The sequence below is a fragment of the Leiobunum rupestre genome, chromosome 5 (assembly GCF_980474605.1).
Source record: "Leiobunum rupestre chromosome 5, qqLeiRupe1.1.hap1, whole genome shotgun sequence".
Classification (NCBI taxonomy): domain Eukaryota; kingdom Metazoa; phylum Arthropoda; class Arachnida; order Opiliones; family Sclerosomatidae; genus Leiobunum; species Leiobunum rupestre.
Window position 1 is genome coordinate 17572842 of NC_143388.1, and position 12415 is coordinate 17585256.

At 37.0% G+C, this 12415-nt stretch overlaps 1 protein-coding gene and 1 long non-coding RNA gene across 2 annotated transcripts in view; both read left to right on the forward strand.

Annotated features, from left to right (window-relative positions):
• LOC149943683 (uncharacterized) overlaps positions 1-5515 on the forward strand; it is a 32492-nt gene extending 26977 nt beyond the window's left edge. Inside the window, exon 3 of the long non-coding RNA XR_016480859.1 lies at positions 5411-5515. This is a non-coding gene — a long non-coding RNA (uncharacterized LOC149943683). The remainder of the gene's footprint in view (positions 1-5410) is intronic.
• The window catches only part of LOC149943682 (uncharacterized), a 58495-nt gene that overhangs the window by 42549 nt on the left and 3531 nt on the right, over positions 1-12415 (forward strand). Inside the window, exons 3-6 of the mRNA XM_090174995.1 lie at positions 8915-9067; positions 11580-11662; positions 11728-11839; positions 11900-12019. Of these exons, the coding sequence (XP_090031121.1) occupies positions 8915-9067; positions 11580-11662; positions 11728-11839; positions 11900-12019 (468 nt within the window). The remainder of the gene's footprint in view (positions 1-8914; positions 9068-11579; positions 11663-11727; positions 11840-11899; positions 12020-12415) is intronic.

The following is a 12415-nucleotide window of genomic DNA, read 5'->3' on the forward strand; positions in this document are numbered from 1 at the left end:
TAAAATTATCGGATGAGAGAAGTCGCTAAACGTCAGATTTTTTCTAGTTGAAGGGGCCTCTTTGAATTCTTGACGGTCCCTGAGCGGAAAATGCTCCGCTAATCTTTCACAATGTCCCGTAGAAACCGGTCTCTCCGCCGCTGCTTTACGTGCTCAATTTCACGTTCTCCTTCGAGCGACCCCTATTATGAAATCTCGTCTCGAAGAACCATCTCGGAAACTTGAAACGTTACGCGTGTTATTACGTCGCTTAGACACGCGCGCGACGCCTTGTTTGTTATTATTCCCAAAATTATTTCAGTTTAGTTTAAGCAGTTGATTTTTTAAAATAAAAAGTGGTCTTGCCCAATTTGTTAAAATGTTGCTCTTACGTCACAAGACCCAGCTTTATTAGTGTATTCTTTGCACGAGCGATTTGCACGCGCGCTAGAAAAAGCTATTATCCTCGCGACTGTAGCGCGCGCTCGTCGACTCGTAAAAGTAAGAGACTGTGACGTAAGAGCAACATTTAAACAAGAAGGACACGTTACTTAATAAAAATATCTATTTGGGGCTGTTCGCGAAGAAACGATAAACCTCACGGTCTCACCCCCAATTAAGTAATACCAGGAAACTATATAGGTATACACTTGGAATGTCTAAGGAAGATTTTTACGGCCGTGATGAAGCTTGTAGAAACGGGCGTGTCTTAAAGCGGGAAAACTCACGATAAAAACTCTCACGCCTCGCTACCCTAATTCGACGAAAACTCGTCATTAAGCCTAGTCATGGTTATTATATTATTAGCTTACCTGATTATCTCTTTTATTACCATACAAATACCTGAAATTAGGTATCTTTACACTTCTTTCGCGAAGAACATTATAATTACTTCAAAATATTAAGTACGATAACAAATTGAGGTTTTTAAATCCATTGTTTTATAAGCCTTTTTTTGCGCGGAAAGATCGCCTATTTGTTACCATGACGACGCATTCTTTTCGCGTCAAGCCTCTAGCCAATGAATTTGAAACTTGGAGGAGGGAAGTAAAATGTCGTGTTACGTTTCTTACACTTGACGTAGTTAAGCCCCGCCTTTTTCTCGACGCGCTTTCGTATCACCGTCCCAATGGAACCTTAGACCTCTATAGTTTCCTGGTAATAGATACTGGCAACACATCGTCAATTACCATAAATATTAGAATTATTAATTTTCTTATATAATTAAGTCAGGGTTGCCACACGTCAGGGAAAAAGGGAAATCAGGGAAAAGTCGGGAATTTTAATAATGGACCTAAAAATTCAAGGAAAGGTCAGGGAATTTTAAGAAGTTGCAAAAGCAAGAATGTATTTATTTATACTCGGGGAGAATGAATATGTCTAGACTATCGACGGACACGTTGAGGCCCTAACCCCGTCACGCTAGGGGGGGGGGGGTGGTCTTATTTTTTGCGTCCTCGCAGCCGCGTTAATCGCGTCGAAAAGCGTAATTTTTAAGAACCAATGAGATTGCAGTATTATTCGATTTTATTAAAACGGAGGAGCATACCGGGGGCCCCAACGGCTGGAATTCGAGAAACGCTAAAAATAATCTCGACATATTCATTCTCCCTGAGTATATATAAATACATTCTTGGTAAAAGGTCAAGGAATTCGATTTTCTTTTGACACTATTTGAAAGTAATTTTACTCTAGATCTTTGACAAATTCAATGATTATCATTCATCAGGGAAAATCAGGGAATTTAAAAATTGGCCTAAAACGTTAGGGAAAAGTCAGGGAATTCAATTTTATCTTGACACTTTGAATGTAATTTGACTCTGACAAATTCTGTTTATCATTTATTTCTTTCAAAGTTTGGAAAAAAAATTTCAACATTTCAATCACCTTTTTACTAAAACATAATACATTTAAATTGACTTCTAATAAAAGTAAAATATAAAACTTTTGGCCTTAAAAAGTCAGGGAATTTGAATCTGAAAATTTTGCGGCAGCCCTGTTCATTTCCTTGAAAGTTTGGCTAATTTTATCAACATGGCAATAAACTTTCTTCTGAAATTTGTATCCCTTTATCTCATTTCCCAAAAATAGCCATTAAAAATCCCACGATTTGGCAACACTGCTGCCAAATGCAATAACGTGTATAATTTGGTATCGTCAACCGCGTAATTATTTTCGTAAGCGGTACTTCTTGTTTCTGTAAATTCGTTCCCCCTGCCACTCTCGGTCGCTTTCCCAAATGTGAAAAGCAAAACAAAGTCGCCCGGGAAAAGGGGCGTTGCCGAAGTCGGCTCGTGAGGGGGGAGGTAGGGGGGTGGCTCTTGTTGATAAAGGCGCATTGTGCGGATAGGTCGCGGGCATGAATATTTTCTAATTTAAGAACCCATCCCCTATTTGTTGCGAGCGAGGAATAGAATGCCAGAAATGTTTTCCGGAGGCGTAGCGCCCACTATTATCAGAAGCTAATAATACACCCTCAACGGGGGGGAAGTATCTAACTCCCTATTTCGAATCAGTTTTATGGCAATGACTAAAGAAATAACTTCGCCAGAACGGATTTGTCCATACGGGCGTGCGGAAGCGATTGAACGTAGCACCGGTTTATATTTTGATTACGTCATCTTGTTAAGTTGAGTTAGGTTAGGTGAGGTTGAAAAAGGTTCCCTTTTTTAAAGATTGACGGATTTAAATCACCTATTATATTTCAATGCATTTACGAAATGTACAAAGTTGGTTCTTTAGCAATGCAAAGTCAGCGAGTTAAATTTATTTAGTAATTAAATTTAAGATTAATTTGAATTTTAGGTTACATACCCGTTGAACTCACTGTTAATCGATTTGTCAAGAGAGACGGAAAACATTTAAAATTAAAATCAACGACACTGCTTCAGAATCATTTGAAAAATCTTTTGCTGGAAGGGACTTTCAAGGTAGTTGTGAGGGGTCAGAATTCGATTCAAAAAACGTCACTGAAACGTCATCAGAGTGTAACTTTGTAGATGCGACGAACGGTGACCGGATTACGTATTTTAAATGGACTTCACCTCCCCCGCCCCCGCTCTCACTTGAAAGTCCCTATTTAAATAATTTCTTTGGGTAGAGGATTTTTGTCATGCCCTCGCCGGCGTTGTTTACATTTATGAGATCGGAGTCCCGGAAGTGGGGCGCTTTAGCCCATTTTAGTGATTTTTGTCGATTTTAAATTTACATTATTATTTTTAAATTAAGACCGACTTGGTTAAATGTTATATTTTTAGTTAGTACTGATTATTACTACGTTTTCGTTTGCACAAAGAAATTTTAATTTTAAGTGAGATTTCTGGCCAATTCGTTGGACCCCACAACCGAAGTACGCACTTTTGTCAAAGAATATAAAGCCCCAGGAATGGAAGGTGTAGCTCCGTCTAGTGGAACTTTTGCGCCTCTCGTTTTTAAAGAGAGACCGGGTTGCGTTAACCGTTTCCGGTTACTCTGATTTGCTTTGCCGAAAGTTTCTAGCGCAACCAAAACACGCGGCCAATAATATCAATCCTTCCATTCCTGGGGCTTCATATTCTTGGCTTTTGTAATATTTGAATTTCGTGCCAATTGATACAGACGCCATCTAATTCGTTCGCGTTTCGCTACCTCCTTTCCAAAACCAGGCTACTCGATAAATTCGGTTCGTCTAAAAAATAATTTAAATTTACGTGTTTGCGTTTTGCTACCATATTTCCAAAATTAGAAAAAAAGACTAGTTAGATACTTCCCCTCTTAAGAGAATTACTAACAAACTTCTGGTATTACCGCGACTGAATCTCATTCTCGATTTCAGGCCTTTGCCGCCGTTTTCCGCTTCCTGCCAAATCGAAGCTTTGACATTGTAACACAATGACTGTTTTGGATTCGAGCCTTCGGAATGCGCTCTTTTAAATAAAAGAAAAACGCTTTTCGCTTTATTTTTAGACGATGCTTCAGCGGATTCCGCTCTTCCAGCGCGCGTTTTGAGAAATGAGCCGCGTTTTGTATTGTAATTGCCCAAAATTTAATTTAAAATCTTCCCATTTGGCAAATCCTATAAACCTCGTTGACACCTACAACGTTTATCGACCCCGTTATGAAGTTCACGTACACGCCTAGAACGAACTTGGCGCTGTGGGTAACTTCCAGGTCACGAAGCCGAGGTAGCGCGAGGCCTATTTTAATTACAACGCCTGACGCTTACTCGGGCGAAATTATGACATATTATTGAATTGGAACGTTCAATTGACTGTTACAAACATTCGCTTCGTTTCCGAAGGTACTTCAGGGTTCGTACCAGTGTTGGAAATAAGCTTTTTAAAATACTGGTCAATATGACCACAATACCCCATACTTAAAAAATAATTTACTGGTCATGACCAATCTTTTCTACCCCACTTAACGCCCTCCCTCTTTTATTTTACTTTTGAAAGTTAATTGTTAATAGCGATTAGGAACTATAATTATATTTATTTATCACAAACCAAAGAGCTTTGATATTTATCACATTTCTTAAGGAACTTTAAAAAATATTTCATCATCTTCTTGATCTTCGAATAAAAACAGTTTTACACCTTTTTGACCTTCTTTTTGTTTCTAAAAGCCACAAAGAAATTGCAGGATAGGCATCAATGTCTTTTATGCTCATGTTTCTTAAACATATTCTTAATGATTGATATGTTTCGCATTTAGCTCGACGAATCTGACTGATTGTAGCGGAAGAATGTCAAATTGCATTACTGCCAGATGCCAGGATATACGTTCGATTTAGGAGTAGAAATAAGTCAAAATCCGCCATTTCATTGGCTGTGAGAAGCTGAGAGCGCAACGCTTTTATACTTTTAATTAAAAATAAACTGGTCATTATGACCAGTGAACCCCACAAATTCCATTTAATTTACTGGTCATAGCCCAAAATTAACCGGTCTTTGACCGACGCCACCGCCTTATTTTCAACACTGGTTCGTACACTACCTGGAAAACCTGGAAAATTCTGGGAATTTTAAATGTTTCGAAAAGGTGAGGGAAAAGTCGGGGATTTTTAAATTGGGGAAAAAGTCGGGGATTTTTAAATTGGGGAAAAAGTCGGGGATTTCTAAATTGGGGGAAAAGTCGGGGATAAATATAATTAAGTTTGTAATATTAAAAAAAAACATTTAAAATTACTTCAAAGATCAGGGATATCGCCACAAATTGGCCCGGGATAACCTGGATAAGTCAGGGATTTGAAATCCGAAAATTTCGTACGAACCCCAAATTATTTCTACGCTACTGCATTCTTAATAAATACAACAGGGTTGCCACGGTACCTGGAAAACCTGGAATTCCTCGAAAAGTCAGGGAATTTGAATATGGGTATATTTGAACATGGGTCTAAAAATCAGGGAAAAGTCGGGGAATTTTACAAATTAGTCTAAAAAATCAGGGAAAGGTAAGGGAATTTGAACATGGGTCTAAAAATCGGGGAAAAGTCAGGGAATTTGAAAATGGGTACAAAAATCAGGGAAAAGTCAGGGAATTTTACAAATTAGTCTAAAAAATCCGGGAATTTGAACATGGGTGTAAAAATCAGGGAAAAGTCAGGGAATTTGAAAATGGGTCTAAAAATCAGGGAAAAGTCAGGTAATTTGAATATTGTTCTAAAAATCAGGGAATTTGAATATGTCGAAAGTCAAAATTTAGGCCAGAGATTCCAACAGTAGACCGGTTTCGCCCTTTTGGGGCTCATCAGTACTGTGTAGGAACTCTGGCTATCCGAGGAAATCTGCCGATATCAGTAAAACTAATAAACATTCAGGGCACTCTGAATGTTTATTAATTTTGAATATGGGTCTAAAAATCAGGGAAAAGTCGGGGAATTTTAAAAATTAGCCTAAAAATCCGGGAAATGTCAGGGAATTTAATTTAGGTTGCAAATAGAAAACCTTTGCTAAAATTTAGGGTAAAAAATCCAAAATTTTCACTCTAAACAAGTCAGGGAAAATATCCGGAGATGGTCAGGGAAAACCTTGAAAAGTCAGGGAATTTGAATGTGAAAAAACTGTGGCAACCCTGTACAATTAACTTTTAAATAAAGCGAGGATGTGTTGCAAGGGCGTATTTAAGGGGGGGTGGGGGTTCACCCCCCCCCGAAATGCTGATGACTGGGGAGGGGGGGGGGTGCCTAATAAAAATCAGTGAAACTTCCGTCAGCACCCCCCCTTGAAATTTTCCCTCAAAACCCCCCCTGAAATAAAATCCTTGATACGCCCTTGATGTGTTGTGACAACTTTATTCCCACACCATCCCATCAGATAACGTTAGGCGAGTGTCATCTCCTCGTTTAAAGCTTAATTAGTTTTTAATTAATATTGTAATGATGCTTTTCCGCAGAAGTAAATAACGTTGACGGTGGCCACGTAGGTAGTCCAGTAGTTGCGTAATATACTAGCGTAGGAACGAAGGCCGTTTAGACGTACAGAATATATTTCATGTTTCTTTACCTCGACTTCAACCGCCACACTTCTCACAAGTCATAATTTTTTTTTAATATAACGTATCTCTTTTCTAATTTATTACCAGCGGAACCAATTATTAACGTATATTTCTCCAGTGCCAAGTTACGTCGGGAAAGCCTAACGTTATCACAGTCACCCCTCAAAAGTGGGTTTCGCGATGAACTGGTCCGTTTTTGTGACGTTATCGGCAAACCCTCTTAACTTCCTACCAAGGCCCGCGAGGCGAGACAAAATTGCCAATTAATTGCGCTTGCAGTCAACCTTAGTTGTCAGTGTTAACTGCCTAAACGGTATCGCGTAAATACGGTGTTTAAGGCTTCCTATCTACTGTCACGAAGAAGTGATAATCTTCCTTCATTTCAACATACTGAAGTTGGCAATCATCGAAAGGCTGTAGTCATAATGAGTTGGTAGTTTTCAACATCTCAAAACTATTTAATCCTCTGCCTAGACTATATATATATCAGACGTAAATAATACCTTTTTCGAGAGAAGTAGGCCTACAAAGACAAGGAAATTTTAAGAATTTGAGAAAAGTCAGTGAATTTAAACTATAACCTGAAGAGTCACATGCACTAAAATATTCAAATCTAATAAAAGTAAAATATAAAGTTTCAAAATAACATATTTTGGCCTTAAAAAGGTCAGGGAAAATTGATAAGTGGTCAGGGAATTGGAAACTGAATTTTTGTGGCAACTAGGGATGCACCGATATTTCGGCCTATTTGTCTCATATCGGTATCAGCCAATATCGACTTAAACGAAGCCAATATTGGACGATACCGGTATTAGAAAAATATTATTTTTTTTAATTTTTAAATGTTTTTTTTATATCATAACTAATGATAACATTTTATTTGATTGGCCGCGCCACGTACGCCACACCTCAGAAGCTAGATCATACCTTTTTTATACGGGGTTACGAGTGTTAACAAATAAAAAACAACGACATTCGATTTGTGATAGAAAGTATGTATCACCACGGACTGTAAATTTTCGGTCGGCCAGATTTCCAGATAACATGCGGGGGGGGGGGGGGGGGGTCTATCTCTATGCGTGGTACAAATGACCTTGACGGACTCTCTCTCTCTCTCTAGTTTGAAGTGATTGATGCTCGGGGAAACCAAAATTCTACAGGGGAAGGCTACGCTTTACTCGTCCTCTAAAATTTACAGTCCGTGGTATCACCATGGACACTATATATCTTGAGATACAGTGTCCATGGTATCACGTAAAATGAAAAAAAAAAATTGAATAAAATGGTATGACAATGCACTGAACCGTCTTTTACAATGATTTTATCATATACACTACTGTTACCATGTTATGATAGATAAATTTGTTAGTATCGGCCACGAATAGCCGATATATCGGCTGTACCCATATCGGTGCATCCCTATTGGCAACCCTGTATACGTATACACTGGGAATGTCTATAATGGTTCATTAAAAACTTAAAAATATCGGGATGTTTATTAACGATAACTTCAGGGAAACTCTAATTATTTCCCCGAGTTATACTAAATATCTGTAGAATTAAAATCCATGGCCCTAATTAGTGAAGGAGAAGCTGATGTCCCAATTATAATTATAAATTATTTTCTTGGAAATTTGAAGTTACTAAGCTTATTGGATTTCATTTTTAGCTGTACCATAAATTAGATTTAGAGCTGTTAAGAAATAGCGCCATCTGCTTTAATATTCGTCAACTAAATGTGTGAGGAAATAACAGAAGATTTTGGGATTTAAATATTTCGATGCTCGAGAACAAACCGCTACCTGAAAGCGAGAGTCAAACAAGTCGAGTTACGTGACTTTTGAAAGGAATTCGAAATAAAACTCGTAGGCGGTTTACCATTAGATTTGTAATTTTTCTTTAACCTTCTTTTTACAGGGTTGCCACACGTTAAGGTAATCAGGGAAAAGTCATGGATCTTAAAATGGGCCTAAAAAGTCGGGGAATTTTAAGAATTGGGTAAAAAGTCAGGGAATTTAGTTCATGACATTTTTAAGGTAATTTTAACCTAGATCAATGGCAAATTCTATTATTCTTATTTAGATCCTTAAAAGGTTTTTTTAATGTTGAAATAACTTTTGTATTGAAATATAAGTTGATCAAATTTATTAACTTCTGATAAATGTAAAAGTTAAAAACTGTCTAATTTTGGCCTCAAAAGTCTGGGAAAATAACTTAATGGTCAGGGAATAGTCTGGGAATTTGAAACTGATAATATTTTGGCAACCCTGTTTTAGAACATTCCAATTATTAAATTATTACAATCATTATGGATATATAAATTTTCTCAAAACGGAGGCTTTTTGACTTGCTTGACTTTGGTTCTCTGGTAACGAATTTTAAGAGTAAGACGCTATAACGGCACATTTAAAAGCCAAATAACGTTATCTTATGAAATTAATTTGGTTCCTTTTTTTCATAGAGCGCATCGTGATGACCCCGACGAAGAAAGGTCGGGGTCATACGACCATCAGGATGGAAAGGGTCCGCCAGACCGAAATGGACAATAGCAGCGTCATGCACATCGCTGGCGGCGACCACAAAGGAATCATCATCAACAAGGAAGCCGCTCCCGGTACCTTCGGCTTTCTAGATACTATTATTTATTTATCTGAGATCAACGAATTTCATCTTTCTGCCACCAGGTGTTACGAAATCTAGGGGTAATTACGTTGTTTTTAACGTAGCTAGCACTAATCACCACTAACTTCCGTTACTAGGGTTCATACAGATCTGGAAAACCAGAAAATATCAGGGAATTCGACAGGGAAATTCCCATTTTTTGTAAAAATCGGGGAAATTTATGAGGGTTCAGAAAATTTGCCCTAATGAATACAAATTTACATTAATAAGATTTTCCATAAGTCTATAATATTGTTCCATAAGTTTATCACTTTGGGGAATATTTTACTGAGAGCTAGTGACGTCATCACGAAAAGAAAATTCCCCCCTAGCTACGTGTTAACAAGCGGACGCAAAACGGCGAAAAAGCCCGTAATGCAGTCTGTCTTGTAAATAGCTCTCACAATTGTCAGTAAAACCTTGGCACGTGAAGAATAGGATCTGTCAAACTTATGTAACAATATTATACACTTATGGTTTTTCTTATTAAAGATTTGACTTTATTTATTCTTTTATATTATAATAATATTGAACCAATTTAACTTAAATGACAATCATGAAATGAGTTACTCTGTAAATCTTAGTTAAATCTTGCATCGGGAAAAATAAGGGAAATATTCGTGGGAAAACCTGGATTAATCAGGGAAATCGGGTTGCCAATAGCTGTACGAACCCTGGTTACACCTGGTGGCAAAAATGCTAAATTCGTTGACCCATCCTAAACATGGAAATACATACTCATTTTATCATAAGTAACACAATAATAATAAGTATGTCAATTAGGTAAAATTATCACCGAACTGATTTTGAGCTATTTCGCAATCTAGGGTTAGTTCTCGAAGCAGAACCCCCTAGTGTCTAAATATTCCCAAACAGAAATATACTAGTACCAGGGACGATAACACCCTATTCTGAGCAAGTTCCGTCAGGAAATTAGCATTAAAACAATAGGAAGGGTCATTGTCATTATTATGTTACTTATACTTTTAACGATCCAACAAGATATATCCGATTCAATTGAATTTTTCATAAATTAATAACTTTTAAATACTCTACCTCTGAACGGTCATAATGACGATTATCATTCTTAATTAAACTAAATAATAATTATCAACTCTTTTGTTCACTATCTCTCAAACTTGTACAAATCAAATCATCAACCGGCCTCGGAACACTTCGGTAGCGAAACGATAATAGACAATTTTCCCATATTATTCCGTGACACGCCATGATCATTTCTCGCGTCGAAAACGACCTACATTCTTCCAGTTTTTAGCGGACAGACAGACTGCCCAGAAAGATCGCGTAAGCTATCACAATGTCAGAGTACGAGGATAGATAATACGTTTTTTGGGGGTCTCTACACATCCACGCAATTACGCGTAAAGTCTCCCACAGATTTTCTTCCGCTCCAGGAGTCTTTCTGGTACACGTACGCGTCTATAGCCTCAACCTTAACAACCGCCATATATAAACAACTCTCATTTTTTTTAACTAGTTTTTACTTTACGTGTTTCTTCCCTCGTATGATGGCTGGCTGCGTTTATATCTAATCTTTTATAGACCGTACCATCCCTCCCTTCGTTATTTCTATCGTTTCACGGAATATAACTTCCAGCTGTGTTCAACGACGCTGATTTGCGTAATGCGTCAGGTCATCGTTGGAAAGTGACTTTTTCGCGTTATCGGGGGGGGGGGGGGGGGGAACAATGCGAAAAATAGTCCCTAAATAAGCGCAATTCAAAATTTATTTTTCGAAATTAACGGAAACAATGAGAAAATAATGATTGGAAGGAAATTAAAAACGGATTGTGTTAGGAGACGTTCATAATTTACTTAACGCAAAAAATTGAGAATGAGAAAAACAATTATTACAAAATTGACCGAGTTCAAAATTACCCTAACATGGCGGCGTATTTTCACACGCAAAATGAATGATAAGACTCAACAATAGGAGTTTATTGTACAGGAAATTAAAATGTATAGACTTATTGGACCCTGTATTACAATACGATACGATACAAGTGTACTTTCAAATAATAATAGGTTCCGGTATACAATGATGTGTGACGTAACATTTAGAACCGCTGATACCATCCCCAAACGTTGCGTAATTTGTGGAAGGCCCCTTAATTGTTTACCTTTTAACTGTTTCTTTTTTTCTTTCAGAAAATTTCGAATGCGTGTGTTAAAGAAACTGGTTTCTTCCTCCCCATGAAAAATTGCTATTTAAATAAATAATTTGCAAATAATTTTTGTTTGGCCGCGTTTTTAGTAGCGTATCAATAACCATTTTATAGCTGGGGCTTATGCGGTATCGTAGATTGTCTGTCCGTAATTTATGGTGTTATATTAGTGGATTATCTTAAGCATAATTTTCCATATATTATTTATAATTTGTGCTTATTATATTTCATAATAATTTTATTGTAAAAGAGTTCTAATTAAATTATACATGATTATAGTTAATGGTGAAGTGCTGCCAGCAGAATTGTCATTAGAGTTTAAAGTATTTCTTACAAATGCAGCCAACAACCTTCACACCCAAGTAAATTAATTACTAATATAAAATTGCTGTTGGATAAAATTTATGAATTTAAATTTTTAATTTAGGAAAGTAGGCAGCTCAGGTTCTGGTTTCGACCCGAAATTTCAGAAGCCGAACAAATGCATAGTGTTCAAGACTTCTTTAAAGAACTGGTTAGCCCGAGTGAATTTCCCAGAGGTATAGTAAAATATATTACACATATTTTCAGTATATTTGCTTAAATTCTGTTATTTTTAGACTATGTTGGCTTCATCAAAAAGATAATGAAACTTATGCAGCTAAGCTACACGCAAATCAGAAAAATTGAAGTCGAAATGAAGCAGCTCAACGAAATGACAGAACCACCTAGTAGACCTAGTAAATATCATTTCGCTCCTTCAATTTATAGATCAGTATATAAAAGAAATGTTTAGAGAAGTGATGGTAATATTCGTGAAAAGTGTAAAACAGTTTTACAAATTTATTAAGCTACTTCAAACTCTATTTTGATATCTTTGGAACCTCCTGGAACAGAGTTAATTAAAACCCCTCGTCTGCCAAGATCTCAATATCCCAAATCGTCAGGCGCTCTTGAAGGTCATAAATCTAGAGTGTTTCAATGTGTATGCCTAATATTTGATGTGAAATTTTAGTGGCTAACAATTGCCTTGTAGTTGCAAGCCCTTTCTAACTAATTTTAACCCCAAAATTTTACATATTTACAATTAAACAAATGTTTGTCAAGACATATTTGGTTTTTGTTAAACTGTCATT